General features: G+C 38.9%; 1 protein-coding gene across 8 annotated transcripts in view; it reads right to left on the reverse strand.

Moving 5' to 3' along the window:
- THSD7A (thrombospondin type 1 domain containing 7A) overlaps positions 1 to 21,157 on the reverse strand; it is a 349,546-nt gene that overhangs the window by 97,079 nt on the left and 231,310 nt on the right. For all 8 annotated transcript variants that reach the window (XM_078377154.1, XM_073003242.2, XM_073003240.2 and 5 more), the window contains one exon: positions 3,561 to 3,752. In XM_078377154.1, coding sequence (XP_078233280.1) covers positions 3,561 to 3,752 — 192 coding nt within the window. The remainder of the gene's footprint in view (positions 1 to 3,560; positions 3,753 to 21,157) is intronic.

The raw sequence follows: 21,157 nt of genomic DNA on the forward strand, positions 1-21,157 counted from the left end.
TCTCTTAATTTCAATTATAACTTCCTCTGGGACTTACACTGAAAAGCAGGAGACAAATGTAATGAACAAATAAAAAGAATGCAATGATTTAGGACAAAGATATCCTCCTTTCCCAACAGTTTTTAAAATAGCCAAGAAAATGGTTTGGACATAGGCCAGAATCCAACTGCTGGTCCCAACTAGAAACAATCCACTGAATCCATGGAATTTACACTAGTGTTGACTTGTCACCCAGCAACCTAGTCAGTGGGTTTACTCTAGCTGAAAATAACAATTGAACTTAGTTCACTGATTTTTATTTAACCCATTACAGTGCTGAATAAAAGTTTTTCTATTAATTTCATTTTTATTATTAATGCCAAAATGACAGGCCATGAAAAAGTGCTTGAAATACCTTCCAATAACTATTTTTCACCTCAGTGCAATTTTGTAAGTCTCTCTTTCCTTCATCATGGTTTTTAAAGCTTCTGTAAATGTTTCTTCCCCTTAAAAAGACTTTCAGCCCTAATGTAGGTCTCCAATTTCTCCCTCTCTCCTTTTTTTCCTTGTTAATCAACTTGTGACATAAACAGGTATTATGAAAATCAGAAACAGGAATGAATTCCATTTATGCAGCCCATAAAAACATCTCTCTCTCTCTCTTTGTGCATGTGTGTAAGTACATGTATATGTATATATCTTGGTTTGATGGTAAAAACATAGCTAGTATTGCTGAAGATTAAAAGACCACCCCTGTTTCTCAGGCAGCACATGACAAAATTCCATAGTGGATTTCCTGGCATGTCAATGGTAACAGGTTTGATTGAAGTAAAGCCTAAAAGTTATAATCTAAGCTGATATGGTTTGGAATTAATTCTGAGAAGTGACATGTCAGTGACTTTGGAAATGATATTATGGCTCTGGGACATCTTTTATTCATAGCTGCCTCACTCTCTGGGGGGCTAAAGTTTAGAAGAACTATTTTAGAACGTATGTAAATGATTTTGATACATCGTCGTCATTGTTTAGTCGTTTAGTCGTGTCTGACTCTTGGTGACCCCATGGACCAGAGCACGCCAGGCCCTCCTATCTTCCACTGCTTCCCGTAGTTGTGTCAAATTCATCTTGGTTGCTTCGCAGACACTGTCCAGCCATCTCATCCTCTGTCGTCCCCTTCTCCTCTTGCCATCACACTTTTCTAACATCAAGGTCTTTTCCAAGGAGTCTTCTCTTCTCATGAGATGGCCAAAGTACTGGAGCCTCAGCTTCAGGATCTGTCCTTCCAGTGAGCACTCAGGGTTAATTTCCTTTAGAATTGATAGGTTTGTTCTCCTTGCAGTCCAGGGGACTCTCAAGAGCCTCCTCCAGAACCACAATTCAAAGGCATCAATTCTTCGGCGGTCTGCTTTCTTTATGGTCCAGCTCTCGATTTTGATACAATGGCTTCTAATTTGAATGGATACCATTAGAGATGGGCACGAAGCAGAAATCCAGTTCCCAAAACACCACAAAGCCCTGGAAAAACGAACCCGTTTGTGATCCGTTTTTTTCTGGTTTGTGCCTGGAGGATCCCTACCGGTTCCTGCCACCAGCAGGCTCCTGGCCGGGAAGCTGGGTGCTGCCTCTGAGCATAAGGCTGCCACTCAGCTGATAGGCAGACACATGATAGGCTCCGGGTACAGAAGCTGGGCCCATTGCCTCTGAGCATGGCACACATGGCAGTGGCAGAAGCAGGTAAACAAAGGTGACAGGGGGAAGGGGGTAGGCAGGTATCCCCTTTTGTCGAAGCAAACAAAACACCAAACATCAGTGTTTCGTTTTGCTTCAGCTAAACAAGAACCATGAAGCAGACCAATTTGTCAGGTCATTTGGTTGATGGTTCATTTCATGCCCATCTCTAGATACTATACTTTATGTGGCACACCTAGAATCTCCTGTCCATATCTCCTGTCCACACATGAACCAGCTTAGCTTCTAACGACAGTAGGAAAGATGTTAGGCCCATACACATGCATGTAAAGTATATAAAACACTACAGTCTCCCCACGGCTGAGTTTGAAAACATGTCCCATCTCCACTCCAACTACTTTGAAACCTTCCTCTGCTCTCACTCAGCTCTCTAAGCATGGATGAGGAGGAGCCTAGCTGCTCGGTCTCTGAGCTGCTCCTATAGAAATACATATTCACAATCTTCATTTTTAATGCGCTTCCAGCGTTTCCCTCCATCACAATTTTCCCCCCTTAATTTTTATTTTAGACCATGTTTTATGTCAGTTCTGAGGCAACTGCTGGGCAGTTCTCTAGATCTTGTTGGGCTGCCTTTTCCACCAGCCGTAGCCAGCAGAGCCATCGGTAAAGGATGTTGAGGGTTCAGTCCAAAAACAGCTATGGAGACATACATTGCTGAGCCTTGTTTTAGATGCCACTATTCATTTATGTGTATTTGAGCGATAATCGTGACCCATGGAAATTTGTATCTGCCCTGGAATTCTTGCTATCCAAACAGCCCATGATAGGAATATTAAAAAACAAACAAACTCAGGATGCAATTTACTAATAATTCTTCAGTGAAGTCTCTGTTATCTAGAGTTACTTCAGAGGATTCAGCTTGGCAAGAGCCACAAACCATTTTGATGAGGGGATTGACTAGAAAGTCACTCAGAAGTACGTATTTCATGACCAAAGATAGAGACTAAATAAATGTTGTACTATTTGTCTTTAAATTAAATCTATTGGTTGCTGTTATGTGTCACCAAGTTGCCTCTACTTCATGGCGGCCCTGTGAATAAGTGACTTTGAAAATGTCCTGTCCGCAACAATCCTGCTCTGCTCTTGTAAACTCAAGTTGTGGGTTCTTTTAGGGAGTTAGACCATCTCATATTAAGTTCATTAGCTTTGCTTTTTTCTTTGTTTTTCTTTTTACAGTTTACTCAGCAACAGGGTCACTGTTTTGTCCCACCTGTACTACTGCAAACTGATTGACGAAGTGCCTATGTATGTTTACCTCTCCAGAGAATGTTTTAATTCGTAGATATCAGCTGTATTGTTTAGTTTCTCTTAAAGGAGCCTGAGAATATGTTGCCTCTGTGTGTAATATGTTGCCCAACTTAATCTGAAGGCGCAAGCCAAATGGCTTTTAAAATAGTCTTATCATTACTGCACCCAAACTCCACATGTAAAAATGAAATAAAACAGAAACAATGACGATGACAAGAATGCAAAATATAATTAGTGAACAGTGACCAGAACTCTGCTGCTGACTGATGCCTGTGGAAGAGGAAACGTGTAAGTCTTCAAGGAAACTTCCACTCAATAATGAGGTGATGGTTGCATTTCAAGACATGTGCCCAGTTATACGGGGGGGGGGGGCAGTTTGCCACCAAGACTTATGCAAGGTCTCTTACACACGTGTAAATCAGATGTAGGACTCTACATATGATTTCCTATTTTAAGAATACTAACTGTACATCATTGTCTAAATCTAACCAGCTGAAAGCTACACTTTCCTCACTATGCCTACTGCTGTTCAAAAGGTAATGTTAGGATTTATAGGCCAAGGCTGTTGAAGGAGATGACCTTACCTTCACCTGCGTATGCCAAGATGGAGCGGGCACGCATCTGTTTCCCTTCTGTGGTTTTGCCTGAGCAGGTGTGAGAGCAGGAGGACCAACCAGACCATGTGCTGAGTACACAGTCCTTCGGGCATGGAACTTCGCAGACGATGGGGACTGGGTAGATGGCATCTCGGCACAGCTGTCTGTCAACCTCTTCTCCTGGGAAAGAAAAGGCCAGTAGCAGTCTATCATTACTAATTTAACTTAGATTGAGCAGTCTCAGCACAGATGGGCATGCAAATAAATTAGATTTGGAGATTTTTTAAATAAAAAAAAACAGTAAATGGATTAGGAATCACAATTGTGTCTTCTATGCCTGGACACACACATGTACAGGCACATGCCCTCTCTCTCTACTCAGATTTCCTCTTACATTTTAACGGGTGATGGGAGAGAGGTCCACAATTCGTACCTACAAAATCAACCAAAATTCAGCAGATGATGTCTCAGAACAAGAAAGAAAAAAAGAAAAGAAAAAAAAAGAACCATTCTTCCTTATAGAAGAGTGTTAAGTTTCTTCTCTGGAATGATTTTTATAAATAACATATTTTCTATATTTGTGTTTGTACACACACACACATAGTTTAACTGTCAATATTAAAAAGCATCTTCCAGTTCAGCAATAAGCAGGTTTATTCACAAATAAATCATATTGAACTCAGTGGGGGCCACTCCCATATAAGTTATATTTCTCCTCTTACCAAGACTCCAATATTGTAAGTTAATATGGATGTTGTTGGGATTACTCACAAAGTACCTAGCTTGAAAAGTTGATATTTGCCTCTAAGATGGCAAACCTTTGTCAAGATCCCCTTCAGCCAAACTTTGCGCACATGGATTGAAGCACAGACACTGACATTTTCACCACTCAGACAAAGAGGTATCCAGTATCTGCTCAAACAACAATCTTTTCTTGCTGAGTGGTGAGCAGAGAAATCTTGTATTTCAAGTATACTGGAGCTTTCCACTCCACTGGTGCTGAATCAGATTTTGGTCCAATTGGGTAGGGATACAAAACATACTTTCCCCTTTATGTTAAGTTGTGCTAAGTATTTCACAACTAAACTTTGCTTTGTTTTCTTGGCAAAATCAGACTAGAACTAAACATGAAGCATACACACATCTGCTCAAATTCCAGCATTCCTACATAGAGCTCTCAACTTCTTCCTATAACAGGTAATGCTGTTGGCAAGATCCAAGGTTATTGTTCTGTACCAAGGGTTCACAAATGAAGGAGAACCATTAGCACTTGGGAAGCTTTAGGCCGATAGCCCACATAAGCTCCCCTCAACTCATCCAGTGCTAAAGAGTTGTAAGAGTTTTGGTTCAAAACATCTGGAACACCAAAGATTCCCTATCCAGTAAAAAAAATATTTCACAACATTTGTTCCATGCCAGTACAACAAAATTAACCTTTAAAACCCTAAATGGTTTCAAGCCAGGTTACTAGAGGTTTCACTTCTTCTTCCCTCCACAAATCTTCTGATGTTCTTCTCCAAAGTACCCTCAGCAAAGGGAGCCCAACAGCTGGCTCCTAGGGAGCATGGCCCTTTCCATTGTTCACACCCTGGTTATGAAACACCCTCCCCAGAAAAATCACCTGGTGCTTATAATGTGCCATTTTGGGCACCAAATAAAGATTTCTTTATTTCCCCAGCTTTTTTCTTATCTCAAGTACTTTTTAGCATAAGGTAAAGGCAAAGGTTCCCCTTGACAATTTTTGTCCAGTCGTTTTCAACTCTGGGGGCGGTGCTCATCCCCGTTTCCAAGCCATAGAGCCAGCATTTTGTCTGAAGACAATCTTCTGTGGTCACGTGGCTAGTGCGACTTAGACACAGAATGCTGTGACCTTCCCACCAAAGTGGTCCCTATTTATCTACTTGCATTTGCATGCTTTCGAACCGCTAGGTTGGCGGGAGCTGGGATAAGCGACGGGCGCTCACTCCGTCGCGTGGATTCGATCTTACGACTGCTGGTCTTCTGACCCTGCAGCACAGGCTTCTGCGGTTTAGCCCGCAGCGCCACCACCTTCCTACTTTTTAGCATATGGTATTTTTTTTAAAAAAAAATCTTTGCACATATTTTATTCTCCAGTCTACTAATGGCATATCAATAAGTACCAAGACTTTATATACACCCTTGTGCAATTCAGCATTGGTGTTAGCTTTATTTTATTTCTATCTTATATCTTTGATTTTTTTAATTTTTAAAATAATATTTTTTATTTTTATGTAACACACAAACAGACAACCATCAAAAGGATAGAACTACAGGGAGGGGAAAAGAGGTAGCAGAAAACAAAACATAGATACAGGGAAGTATTTGCATTCATACAATATCTAATATACTCTTGACTCCATCGCTGTGATACAATACTAAAATCCATGATCTATATTATATTCTCTACTAATATCTGTTTCTGGGTTGAATCATAAACCATTTTCCAGCTTTCTTTAACATATGTTCTCGGGTTTTCATGTAATGACTCTGACAATCTATCCATTTCTGCAATAGCTAATAATTTTTTAAGTAGCTCCGTTTTCTTTGGATTTTCCCATTTTTTCCACTTTTGGGCCCAGATCAGCCTTGCAGCTGTAAATATGTGCAGCAACATATATTTAAATTTTTTATTAACAATTTCTGGCATTATATTCAGCAAAAACATTTCTGGTTTAAAAGCTATTTCTTGTTGTATAATTTCTTGTGTAATATCTTCTATCTGTCTCCAAAAGCTTTTTGCTTTATTGCATGTCCACCACATATGAATAAAAGTTCTAGGTTGCTGAGAACACTTCCAACATGAGTTGCTTGCCCCCGGCACCATTTTGCCAGTTTTGTATTTTGATTTTTAATTGTAAGCAGCCCAGAAAGCTAATGTCATTGGGTGCTATATAAACATTGTAACTAAATTGAACTAACTAAATAAAATAATATGTCAATCTGGCCAAAGTTAAAAAGCTTATGACTCTTGCTGAAACAGACAAAAAGCCTGTCGAGTCTAGGATTCCGTTCCCATAGCAGGCAAAAAGATCCACGAGAACCTGAGATACCTCACACTTATGTCCCATAATAATTAGCACTGAGAGATACACTGCCTCTGATATGGAAAGTAATATATGTATAGCTATCATGACTAATTGTCACTGAGAAGCTCATCTGCCATAAATACCTTTAATCTATCTTTAAAGTGATCTGCATTTGTGGTCATCATGTTGCACCTTGTGGCAATGAGTCCCACTGTTTAATATTTCCTTTGATCTATCCTGAATCTCCAGTCACTGAACATCAAAGGAAACTCCCAGGAACATGTCTCCAAACAAGTTGTCTTGGTACTAAGTGTAAGACTTCGTGAAGCACAAGGGGACCTTTCTCTTTATAATGCCAAAGTCTAGCAAATCATCCCAGATAGAATCTCATATAACATTATTTCTTTTTTTGCTGTTGCAGATAAAGAAAACGTATTCATATTAACTACAGATTTATTATTTTTGGGTTCTATATGACTTACTAATAAAACCATAAACATATCTTTTAGTTTCTGCTTGTTAGGGGGAAATCACCAAGGAACTTTTTTTTCTTAGTTTAATTACAGTAGGACTGTGGTCTCCATGGAGATTGGTTCCAAATCTTCCCTTCATGGATGCTGATAAAGACAGAAATAGCAAACACCATACAAAGCATGGTATCTGGCTCCGTCTAGTGGCCAGTTCTGGTAAACACACTATGGAAATATGTTGAAACATGTATTGCTGAGTTTTTTTAAATTTCATATTTTCAAGCAGCAGATAAGTGAGTCCAAGGATATTGATCCTGTGATTGCATTGTATATGCAAGTAAATGAAAATACTTAAAACCTACATTTTTAAAAAAGAAATGCAAACAAATACACTCTAGTCAATGGGAAATATGAATGAAGAAAAATATGAAAAGCCATGTATGTTAGAAAAATTGTTTCACAAAATACAGAAACAGTTCTATAAGGGAAAAATATTGTAATCTAATACAAAACCTGGATATGATCAGATTTCTGGCTGGGTTTGCAGAAATGCAGGGAAAATGAAGCTGGCAATTTTTTTCATATCCCTGTGTCAATACGGTTGATAAAGAAGTAATTAAATCAGAATTCAGGGTAGCTGAGTATATCTGATTGAATATTGTGGCACCAGCCACTGACCAAGTACACTTACATAAAACCCTGCAGGGTCAAAGATATACAGATCCTTTTCTGCCAATGCACACTGAAGGCATGGGGTCCTAGAGTATAGTTTCTTCAAAGAGCTGACTTTCTGTGCTTTAATTGTGACCGCATAATAAAACTAACTAACTAACTAACTAACTAACTAACTAACTAACTAACTAACTAACTAACTAACTAACTAACTAACTAACTAACTAACTAACTAACTAACTAACTTACTTACTTACTTACTTACTTACTTACTTACTTACTTACTTACTTACTTACTTACTTACTTACTTACTTACTTGTCTGGAGCATTTTAAAACATGTCAAGAAAGAAAGAAAAAGGCAAGCTTTCAAGTTCAGTTTCAAGTATCCATACTCTGGACACATAAAATCAATCAGACAGCTGACATTCCTATTATATTCAATATTTCAACAAAATATCAGTTTATGGGGGTGAAAAGTCTTACTTTAAGAACTGCATATTCTTCAAGAGGACTCTAGAGTTCAGATAATCAATAACTGCAACACCAAGCATTATGTCAGAATTATATCATCCTATCAAAGTCAATTGTTCTACTATAATGGTTCATATAATTTAAAAGCAAGATTTTCCATATAAAATATAAGGTCACAACACCGAAAAAATATCTTCCTTTTGAATGAAATATAATACGTAGATGTCAGATTTAAGGCAGGATTCAGTATTGGTGGCTCTTTCCTGAGAAACAAAATTGGACTTTGGAAAGTTTTTTGAAAAATTTATTTCCTGAATCTTCTTCATGGGCTAAGCTGGATTTGGGTTGTAGCTTGAAGAAAATAACATTTCCAAACACTGGAAGAGTGTGAGAGTGTTTTGAATACACATGCTGGAAAAGGGAAAATATTTTATTCTTTCCTCATACTGGAATTGATAGCTGGCATATATCCTATAAGATGGAGACATGGTTTAGGATTGATGTGTGGAAAATGCACAACAATTTAGTTGCAGACTTTTAAAAAATTATGGCCATGCTCACAAAATCTACCCCTCCCGGTCCTTCCTCACAGGATTGACATACAGAAAAAGCAACAGGATGGGACTCAAGCCTCTTTAAAAATTGGAATTACCTGAAGGCAATAAAATATATCCCACTATCTGAATACTGAAGTGATGTATTCAAAATTCAGTCCCTACTGATGGACAAGACTTATCTGACTGGAGGCAACAATATGGAATGAGGCAATAATTTACAACAGTCACTTCATCTCACTGGGGGATTTATACTATTTAAATTGAACTGTCCCTTAATATTTCACCAATGATTTTATGAGTAACGTGACCTTCACTGAGTCCCATATTCTACATCCTAATGCACTTGGCAACACAAGAAACAATCCACCATGTGATATGAAACTAATTCCAATATAAAGATCACTATTAATTGGCAAAAATCCCCTAGTAAACCAGCCACTGCCAACAGCATTGAATTTTATTTGTGTTATATTCAATAAAACAAAACAGGCTTCATGGTATCAAATGCATCTGTAAAAAAGTATACGCCTAATTCACCACAGATTGTCTAAACCACTGGTTCTTAACCTTTGTTACTCAGATGTTTTTGGACTGCAACTCCCACAAGCCTTCACCATCAGCTGTGCTGGCTGGGGTTTCCGGGTGTTGCAGTTCAAAAACACCTGAGTAACAAAGGTTAAGAACCACTGGTCTAAACCTACTTCTGTGGATTCAAGTCCTGCAGCCAAAGGAAGGAACAGCATCTTCTCGTCTTTTCTCTTTTTAAAAAGAAATGTTCCCTGCCAGTACTCCTCAAACAAGGGATTAATCTTAGCTGAATTTTAACTTATTTAGGGGGTCAGGTGTTACAAAATAAGGCTATTGAAAACTGATAAATAGGGAGGTGATTAGAAGGGATTCCTGCTCAGCAACATGCCCACTGGAGATACATTTAATTAGCATCATTCTTCATCCCTTCTGATAGAATGTTAGACTTACCCAGGTATTTAAAATTTGCATTTGAACCATGCTTCTTTCAATTGATTCCAAATCAGTGTACAATAGACGAACGTATATTTAAACAAAAAAGAAATAACAAGGAGACAAGGTCCTTCATAACAATTATGGACTAAAATACATTAAAAAGCTTTCAATACGACATGCAGGTACAGACATGATTTAAGAATTTGAGGTGCAGCTGGAAAGCTGCAAGATCACTTCACTTCCTCCTCAGTTTTCAAGAAAACTCAGGTTAGTATTCACAGATCATGGTCTATTATCTGAACATGTACAGCTGATACATAAGGGTTCTCTGAGTAGATACAATAAGAATGTAAGGAAGAGAGTTGCAACAGCTCTGCTCCCTCTTTGTCACTCTTCTTCACACAGAGCAACTGGTCTGAAGAGAAGATCTCTCTCTATTCAAAAAGGCATTCCATGCTACCTGGCACGCTTATTTTTTAGAGTGCCAGATCTTGTGGAGAGTTTTCATAGTTCATATTTTCTTGGTTAACAGAGCAACCCCATCAAGGTAAGTCTTGGCAGGACTTAATCCTAACAAAGGTATTTAGGAGTACAGTGTGGGGAAAAAACGGCAGAGTTGAATGAAGAAAAGAAAAACCAACCAATTCTAGATTATCCTACTTCTTCTAAAAGTGAACATGAGATAAATGAAGTGCACATATTTGAAACATCATTCCCACTGAAAGTTTACAAGGTTAGCAGCACCCCAGTCCCAGAGATGTCAAGGCCAAAACTTGAGATGAGGGGATGGGGCCCTTCTAATATCACAATGGAGAGTCCTTATGGTGTCACAGAGGCAGGACAATCAAGGAGTAGAAAGGAAGCAGCCACAACACATACAGAAATACATTTGTGCTGAATTATCAAGCAAACTGAGAATGGGTGGAGATGACGGACCAAGCCTTAATGAAATCTGAAATAGAAAAATAACCCATTAAAAACACTTCACAACCCTTTTCTTCCACACCCAATGTGGGTGTTTCCCCAGCCAGAGAGACGCACAGAAGCACAGCAAATTTGAGACAGACCTGGAAATGCCACTTTCACCTGTCAGAATCCTATTGCTGGTTTACGCTTGTGTGAAGGAAACAACTAATTCTTCACCAGGAAATTGCCACTCATTAACAAGCAGCTGGTTCTGTTCTTAGAGGTGTGTTCCATCATGCCATTAAGCTCACTGCCAGCAATGCAACCAGCATTTTCTTGCTGGCCAGGATTTAAACAATATACATTATGTAAATGTACATTGGCAATAAGAATCTAAGATTGGATAAAGTTAGCTTTTAAAAATTTGTCCTAATTCTTCTTCAAACTATTAAGGGAACCACAGCCCTGTCAATGTCCAGACAGCATGTCAAATAACTGACAATAATTTTTAGATTCCAGTGGACCTGTCTATACCATAATTAAATTACTATAGAGCCTTAAAAAAATCAATAGAGCATTTGTATGTAACAAGACTGAGGAGAGATATGATAGTGCTCTTCATATACATGACAGATTGCCATACGGCAGAGGAGCAGGATCTCTTCTCAATTATCCCAGAGTGCAAGATCTGTAATAATGGGCTGAACTTATAGGAAGCCAGATTTCAGTTGAGTATCAGGGAAAACTTCCTAACTGTTTAGAGAAGTACAACAATGGAATCATTTACATCAACAGGTGGTAAGCTCTTCAACATCGGAGGGATTCAAGGAAAAGTTAGATAACCATCTGTCAGATATACTTTGATCTGGATTCCTTCCAACTCTATCATTCTATGATTCTAAAAACAAACAGGAATTAGTTAAATATGCACATTACTTATGATATACTGCACAGCGGAAAACAAATCATACCTAAGAATCTCCTGAGAAAGTGAGTCAAAATCCGTGAGTCAAAATCCAAAAAACAAAATAAAATAAAAATGCCTTCCTTTGATTCACTTGTAGTAGAAACAGATTAAGGAGCATTAGAATTTTTTTCTTTTCCTGTTTTTGTTATAAAAACGTACAGTATGTGGGTGGGTAGAAAGCTGGCAGTATTCTCTTAAAATTTTTGTGCACGTTATAGTTAGATAATATGTAGAATGCAACAGTACTGGGCAAAATTCTATTGAGTTTATCTACCAGCCTAACAACATTGGTGTAACTCTCATTTGCAAATTACTATGAATTAGGAAATTAATGTAGGCCATTGCATGCTGGGTTGCACAACTTGATGGTGTACGACAGCAAATGCATCTACAAATCCTACAAGATTTATGCCAACTGTGCCATGTTGGTGGGCGCATCTGAGAGGATTTTGGTCACTGTCGTGTTAAGTGGTAAAGGTCTGAAGTGTGATGCAAATAAAATACATGGCTACAAAGTGATGGATCGCTCAGTCATTTAGACATCTGGCTATGGAGCCAGAGGTTGGGAGCTCAATTCCTCACTGTGTCTCCTAGAGAGGAGCTGGATTTGACGGTTCATCCTGCTCCATATGAACCACAGCTTCAGACCTTTGGCGTAGAACTAGCTCTGCAGTTCTAAGATTCTTCTTCTAAGATGGTAGCACATTTGCATTTGAAAAATGATACGAAGTTATTCCAAAGAGAAAAGGGGAAAAGGGTGAATGCAGTAATCAGGCCCTCAAAAGTCATGAAGAGCTTTTGAACATGCCAATTTTTTTTTAAAAAATAAATGTATTAAAGTTTAAAACCGTGTTTTCTACGTATGTTAGTAACATACTGTTCATGTTACAAAGCTAAATTGAACTTCTGCACAAAATCTCTGGATTCCGAAGACCACTAGCATTTAAACTGTGTAGGCCACAAAGGCAGAGGTTGGAAAATGAAACTAGTTAATCACTTTCCTACTCTTTCTGGGGAGGAAAGAGAGACCAGAACAACACTGTTTTATTTTACCTACAGCTCCAAGCGATGTCTGAGGCAGTGGAGCAGCAATAAGTGATTGATGGAGTGTAGCAGACTCCAAGCGCACTAACTCCCAGAAGGCCCCTTGAGTTGAGGGTCATAGCTGCCAAGGTTTATGGAGCTCCATGTAAAACATTACACCAATTTCCATGAAATTATTGGTGTATTTGCATCTCATTTAGCATATAACAGTAACCGTCTGATCTTAAAACACAAAACAGATTAATTCACTGCTAGCAAAAAAAGCTAACATGGTGGCCATGAAACAGATTATCCTCCATACTCCAACAATAATATTTTCTTCAGTTGCGTATCAAGACCATAGGCTGACAAACCTGAGAAATTGGTTTGGATGCCACACATCATTGTTGAAAGATGCCAGTAGGGATGTCAATTTCGTAGCCTCTTGCACTCGGGGAGTAAACGAAGAGGGGGTGGGTGGGAATCACTTTTTTCTCTTCACAACAACATTTCCTTGTGTGAGACCCCTCCCCTGTCTGTGATAAACATTGCAGATATGTTACATGATTTTTTATAAATTTGTGGTCATTTTTTTCCAGAAGAAATGTCAAGTTCTAAAGGGTCATTGCAGTTCACGTGGAGAAGGACATCTTCCCTGCGCATGTTTCACAAGGAAAAAGCAGACGTAACACCAAGCTGTGTAGGATTGTTACAATTCCTGCGCAGAATGACATTGTTCCTGCACAGGAGACGCTTGAAAGGACATCAAGCTGTGCAGAACCTGCTTGTTGCTCATGCAGAACTAAACACAATAATGTTTAATTCTGCATGTTTGTTTGTTGAGAAACAAACACAATAATGTTTTTTTAAAAAATCAGACCTGTGTCTTATTTTTCTGGGGAGCCAGGAAATCTTACTGATGCAAGGGGAAGTCTAAGTTGAGAATCTCAACATGGTGAGATATACAAAATTGATGAGAATGAGAAATATTGTGAGCAACTGCCATGTTCCCAAAATCAAAATCACCACGTTGATGTAGGCGAAGAACACCAAGAAAAGAACACTTACTAGTTTATGAAAAAGCTGACCTTCTATGAGAATAATATGAACTTCTGAAATCTCATAAAACAGCTCCAGAAATACTCTCACATTTACAGAGATAGAGTACTGATACTTATAAAGGAAAAAAAATGTATGTTATCTCAGAATTACAGAAGCATTTGGAAATGGTGCTATAATAGAGCAACTATTGCCTCTGAATGTTTTATCGGTTTAAAAATGGAAACAGAAGGAAAGGTCTGACCAGCTCAAAACAGTTCTATGTTAAGACAAGCCAGAATGTTCCAACACTGGGGACAGAATAGGCTACATAGGGGCTGCAATGTTTAAGTGCACAAAGGGAGTTGAGGGCGCATGCTGTGGGCCTACTCCTCCACTCCCAGCCTCCATGTCATGCTGAAGAAGAGCTTGAAGCACATTCAGCTAAGCATGGTGACAGGCATCCATGCAAATGGAAACCTTGATAAGACAAAGCTTCCAATCCCATAGAATTCTGTAAGAACATTCACTAGGATGAGTTACAACTGTGTTTTAGATCTTCTCCAGTAACACCGGGAGATCAGAAGTGCAAGGAACAGCAGCGAGAATGCATTTTACTCTCTCCCCCTACATGCTAAGAAGTTGTAATGCCTGAATACTGGGTTAAAGTACTTGACAAAATAGTATTCTTGATAGGAATGAAAACATACTTCCTTGGCACATGGAATCAAAACTATCTGCTTACAGAAGTAATAATGTGCGATGAAGCCTTTATAGGTTTTCTTAACAGATATATGTAATTGATATCTGTGGCACTTTTGGCAGTCAAACCATGCCGAGCTTACATGGCTGTTAGTTGTGTCTCTTTAACAAGCTGCTGATTCCCTATTCATATTCTCTCAGTTACTTGTGAAGCAGCATCTGCACTTCATTAAGAGCCTTAATTAGTTGATAGTTAATATTCTTAAGTCATTTTCTTTTGAGAAAGCGGAATAAAAATGGCATTGATTTCAATTAAGACAAATATCCAAGTGTTTCATCTTACATTTGCTGGTGGGGTCGGGAAATGTTTCACTATAAAAATTGTGTTTGCATTCAAATCAGCTAGACATGACATTTTCTTTGTGTATCCTCACAAGAGAATTCTGATAGATTTCCAAGACACTGCTCCATTAATTTTCACTAACGCAACTGCTTTCACCAACACTAAGTCAAGGAGCAATAAGTGGCTCCCCAGTTGTTCTTAAACAGAAATCTCAGAATCCCTTGCCAATGACAATCCTGGCTAAGGCTGTTGGGAGTTGCATGCCAACAACACCCTGAAGGCTGCACATTGCTGACATTTGCACTAAAGAACAACAAATCATTGCATTTACATTCAATGTATAGCACTAATTCTTATTATTTAAAAGATAAAAGGTAAAGGTTCCCCTTGACAATTTTTGTCCAGTCGTGTTCGACTCTAGGGGGCGGTGCTCATCCCCGTTTCCAAGCCATAGAGCCAGCGTTTTGTCCGAAGACAATCTTCCGTGGTCACATGGCCAGTGCGACTTAGACACGGAACGCTGTTACCTTCCCACCGAGGTGGTCCCTATTTATCTATTTGCATTTGCATGCTTTCGAACCGCTAGGTTGGCGGGAGCTGGGACAAGCGACGGGCACTCACTCCGTCGCGTGGATTCGATCTTATGACTGCTTGGTCTTCTGACCCTGCAGCACAGGCTTCTGCGGTTTAACCCGCAGTGCCACCACGTCCCATTTAAAAGATACAGAGGTATAATTTATGACAAATTGTGTCATGCAGCAAAATAATAACCACAATGGCACATGCAGCTCTAGTTTCATTTCAAGACACAATGTGCAATTGCAAGTTTTAGAGTAACTTAGCATTTACTGAAATGGGTCTCTGTCCCATAGTTTGGTCTAGGGTAAGGGACAGGATGGTTCATTCCTTTTCCCAGTAACCACATGACATACTTGCCATCACAAACCAATCTGCCCCTACTGATGCCTACTCACACCTCTCTGGATCCCTGTGAATGGCTACATTTTAAAAAGAATTATTTTAAATGTTTGTGTGTGTGTGTGTGTGTGTGTGTGGATAGTCCATTTTAGTGGCTGCCTGGCTTTCCCTTTGCTGAATTCTCTGAACAATCCCCAGAAATGGGAATCTTCCTAGCCACTCATCTGCAGGCGGAAAGGTAAAGTTTTCAATTTTTAAAATGGTTGTTAATGCATTAGCAATGCTCTGAATGGGCTTTTTATAAAACCCATAATTGATATGCTGAGTTGGTTAGTAGACAAAGCTCAGAGGAGACAGGAGAATTTTTCTTTATGTTTTCTCTCCCTTTAAGGGGAAAGAAAATTAGTTTTGGTCATGCTAAACATGGCTGCTTGTGGTGCGGTGTGATCAGTCCTTGCATGTGGAATTACAGATCACCTCCAAATAACAAACCACACCTAGTACTATCTAGATGAATCCAGGCTAAGACAATGGGGTCATCTAGTTGTACCCTTAAGCAGAAGGCCAACTTATATTTTATGCATGGATTGGACTGGATCCAGGCTTAGATCATACCTAATATGATACCAATGCAATTGAAATCAGTTTAGAGTAACTGTAACCTCACTGATTTCAGTGGATCTGGACTTAATCCAACCCAAAGTGTCTGCTGCAGGTATACCAGTTCCTCTCAGTGAACATGATGTAAATATAAAGGTGATATGAGCCTTTCCTAATGACTAGAAAACTATTATTTGCCAAGGACTCCTGGCACATGCCCTCCATAGAGAAATAGACATACATCACATCTTCTCCAGTATGAAATATTAATTGTGCACCTGAAGATGCAAACATATGTGCAGGATCAAGAAAACTGCATGTATAGAAATAAGCAAAAAAGTGAATGTATAAGGAGATATCCTCCACCAGTAGAATATAATACAGAGACAGGGGAGACAGTATGATAACCAGGTATTGTGAAAGTAATATATTCCTCTCCTAACAGATCTATAGTTTGAAGTACAGTTTCTGCTATCATCACAAACAGAACAACCTCCTGCTTCTGACTACCATACACATGAACAATGAAAGAAAAGTTAAAATGTTTGTGTGTGTTTGTGTAGTATTCTTTTCCTGCTTAATAAGGGCTAGCCAAAACTCCACACAGACCCTCCCCCACTTACTATCATGTGGGGTGGGTTATTATCATCTATTCATGGATTACATATTTCTTTTAGTGTGGAAAATTATTTTTGCATGTTTTGAGGGGATTAAATGGTGAGTAGAAAATTCAAGTATGGACATGCCCACAGAATGCCGAAACCTAATGAGCAGTGTTCTCAATTGAAAACAAAATATTTTTCGTTGTAAAGTACTGCACCATCTGCCAGCTGTAGAAGGAGATATTAAGAAGTGCATAAAGCAAACATTTTCCACAACTATGTTACTTCAGAAAATATATTTTAAAATCTGATATCCAGAGGCATTCAAGCTGTGATAACCTACCTTTCATTCCTGGATTGGGTGACCTCTCTCAGCTTCAAGAATTTTATGCTTGGGGAGTTCAGGAAAAGAGGATGGAAGGTTAGAAGGAACTTATTTTCTTTTTGTGAAAGGCTGCCATTAAGAATTTATCAAAATGGGTAGTGGCACAATGGGACTTGAACAGCAGATGCTCTGTCACACACACACACACCAGTTCACCCAGCTTCATGAAACAGGATGAGAGTGTCCTTTACCAGTCACCATGCAGTACAGTCAACCCCAGGAAACTTCCAGTACAATTCAGAGCTGATCCAAGTACTCAAATGTTCTCTGTTAGGACTGTGGACTGTGCACACACAGCAGAGTAACACCTGACCCAATCTTCCATTTTTGTACATTATTTTTGGGGGCAATCCATATTAATTGTGTTGGATTTTTCCTCACACTGCACTTGCATATCTCATCACCAGAAAATGACTCCTGCAATCTTTAATGATGAGGACCTCTGGTCTGCATGATGCTAAATTGACTCAACAATTATCAGTAGACTTAAAAATCACCAAACGTTCTCTCCTTGGCAAAAAGAGTTGTATATTGATTTGCGATGTTTGATCTTATTGTATTTCCTTTTAATTTTTAACTGCCACTCAAAATTCCACCTATGTTTTATTCACATAATGGACACAAATCACAACATCTCACTGCATTTTGAGTGGGACAAACTCATTATCTGTAGGAGGTAATTATGGACTCTGACAATCCTGCTAACAATTACTGTGCACTTGCCCAAACATTTCTTCTCCTGATATGTGTATACAGCCATATGAATGATTTCCCCCTAACCCCCAGCTTACATTAGGCTATTCTCTGACATTTAATGAATGGGCCAATCCCTTCTTAAGCTGAATTCAGTCTCTACAGTGAGCTTCAGATCAGGGTAAAAGAGATAATTCCACTGGCTGATCTCTCTCAACCCTTAGAGAAGGGGTGGGGTGGGGGTGATAAACTGTCTCTTTCTATACATTATTTTTAAATGATTTATACAAGATGGTTTACATCCTATTTTTACCAGGAGTATAGTTGTGAATATCGTTCAGCAGCAAAAAAAATTCTGACATTGCTGGAAGCCAAAACTGTTAGAAAGAAACTGGTGAGGTGACTCTTACCAGGGCTGTCTATAGTCTTCATTCACTGACTAGATAGAGCCAGAGTTTGGGAGTTCAATTCCCCACTTTGCCTGCTGTGAGTAGAGCCAGCCTGTGTGGCCTTGAGCAAGTGCATAGTTTGAGGGTGCTTCCAGAAGGGAACAGTAAACCACTTCTGAGTATCCTCTACCTGGAAAATCCTGAAAAGGGTTGCCATAAGTCAGAGCTGACTTAAAGGCACATGGCTATCATTATAGTCTTAATTCACATAAAGAGAATGGTGCGATGGTCAACATTTTCCAAACTAGTTTGTGTGTCCAGTAGTCACTGGGCTTGTCCTGCATAATTTGACAGCTACTTGAAACATTTTTCAGGGTTCATTTCTTTATGCAGTCATACTGAGAATGATAAGGACCAGTGAACACTCGCATATTGATCATAACCAAGCACACCGAGCTGCCCCTGTGGCTTGAGTCAATCAAGTGTCATTTTAGTAAAAATGAAGAGGGAAAATAAAATAAGTTTGATGACAGGCAGAGACTCTACTGGGAATAAAATCAATCTGAGTCCTGGGACCAAAACAGATCAATCTACCAGAGCAATAGGCCGCAATGGAACAGAATAGAGTAGGGGATATAAAGTGCTGATGACGCTAATCTAGGAGATTAGGTTGTCTGTAAATTTGTAGTGCATTTCTGACACTAACGCGTGTGCATAAGAGAGAGACAAAAACCATACATCCATCAAATTTCATCTACATAATCAATGGTATCAATAAAACCTGTTATTTTATCACTTAAGATTGGGATTTTGCTATAGCACTGATTATTATATTTATTATATTATATTATGATAGAAACAACAACATCATACAAAGCAGCTCTAATTGTCCCTCTAGACCAATGTTATTGTCTGATTAAAAAACATGTAAAGTCTTGTGGCACAGTCAATGAGTATCCATCAAAAAAGGAGCACATTCAACACAACGTGTTCTAACATCAAAATACAGGGCTTTTTAACTGCCATACAGCCAAATTCGGCAGTAGTAGGGCACATGGTAGGGTCCACAAGGTATGTAATCTTGACTCAATGGGGATCTAACAGATTCTGTATATATTTCAATGCTATCTATTACATTTTTATTATGAAAGGAATTAAGGCTGGTGTATGAGTACTCCTCACTGCAACTTTGTAAAGTAGTATAGGTGTGAAAAGAATGACTGGCTCAAGATCATCCACAAAGCTTAAAGGCTAAAGTGGAGTTGAAACCCAGTGGTGATTCTGAAGCCACTGAAGCCATTATACCACCTTGAGTCTTAGTATAGCGCTATGTCACGTTTGAATTTCTGTCCATATAATGTCAGTTCCATTGCCAAGGCAATGATCCAGATTTAATCATACTTAAGAGTGAACTAACAGAAATCAGAGGGACATAAGTCAAGTGTGGGCAGCTTTGCTCTGCAGGTCACACCACTGCCTGACAACACGTGGTGATTGGATAGAGGTGAAACTCACAGCAGGGCAGCAGCAACCAGTGAGGGGAAGCCTTCAATTTCTAAGAAATTGCATTTCTGCTTGGAAAGAAGGCACATGGGGAGCACAAAGCTTTTGAAACCTTGGTCTTGTTCTATGTTGAGATTGTTCCATAAATTTTCGGTTAACTAAGAATAACAACCTATAGGAACAGCATTGCAGTAATTAAGCCAATACAAGAAGGGAAAGTAATTAGACACAGACAACACATGACCAACCAGGGGATTAGACCTCCCTCCATAAGCCATTAATGCAATTCAGAAACTATGCTTCAAAATGTGCACGTCTGATAATAGTTTGTAGAATTATTACATAGCTTTTCTATAACCCCTGTTTTCATTTAATCTAGAAAATCAGCTGCTATCCCTGAAGTTTTTATTACTTCTGTAGTCAACATGCTGAACTGTATCTCAGTTTATGGAGTCCTTGGATCTTGAACTGCCAATCAGTCGGAAGGGTAACAACATTATAAAGTAATGACATATATCAGGGCTGTTTGACTTGGCTTTTCCCAGAGCTGGTGTCCTCCTGTGGATTCATAAATTTCACAGTGGATGTTTTCGTATTAATTAGTACTCAGCAAAAGTCGGGATCTTGGAGGGAAAAAAAGGTCAAATAATCAACTAATAAGTGCTGAATGAAGAAAAGTGACCTGGCAGGATTTGGGAGGGCAGGGGGGGGAGGCAAGATAATAAAGCTTAAAAAATAAAATAAAATCTCTTCCCCATCTTACTATAGTTCTTTCAAAGTTTCATAATATTTAATGTTGGTATATTTGTTTTTGTTTGGACCTCGACATTTTATTTAGTTTGTATGTGGTCACTTTATTATTTTATATGTACGCACCCAGAACAGTGCTGTGCACTAATGGGGCAGTACATAAAAAATGGAAGGAAGGAAGGAATATTTAAGAAAACATATTGCCTAAATTAATAAAACAAAACAAAAAAACACTATCATAAAATATACACTGCAGGTCTTGTCGAAGTTTTAAAATGTTCCCTTCTTATATCATATTTTGGCTATTGTCCTTTCATTTTCCTGCTTCAGATAGTCAATTGGCTACAGTCAACCCTCAACTGACGAACGTTCCTACATACAAACTTTCTGATTTACGAACGGCTCCATTTGCAAAAATTGGTATCGACTTGCAAACGGAGCCCCGGCCTACGAATGAGGATGAGGCTCCATTTGCAAGTCAATGCCATTTTTTGCAAACGGAGACGTTCGTCGCCTTTAGAGGTCTCAAAGGGTTTTCCACCCGACATCGGAGGAAGCCCTTTGAGACCTCCGAAGGCAAAAAG

The sequence above is a fragment of the Pogona vitticeps genome, chromosome 6 (genome assembly GCF_051106095.1).
Source record: "Pogona vitticeps strain Pit_001003342236 chromosome 6, PviZW2.1, whole genome shotgun sequence".
NCBI classification, from domain to species: domain Eukaryota; kingdom Metazoa; phylum Chordata; class Lepidosauria; order Squamata; family Agamidae; genus Pogona; species Pogona vitticeps.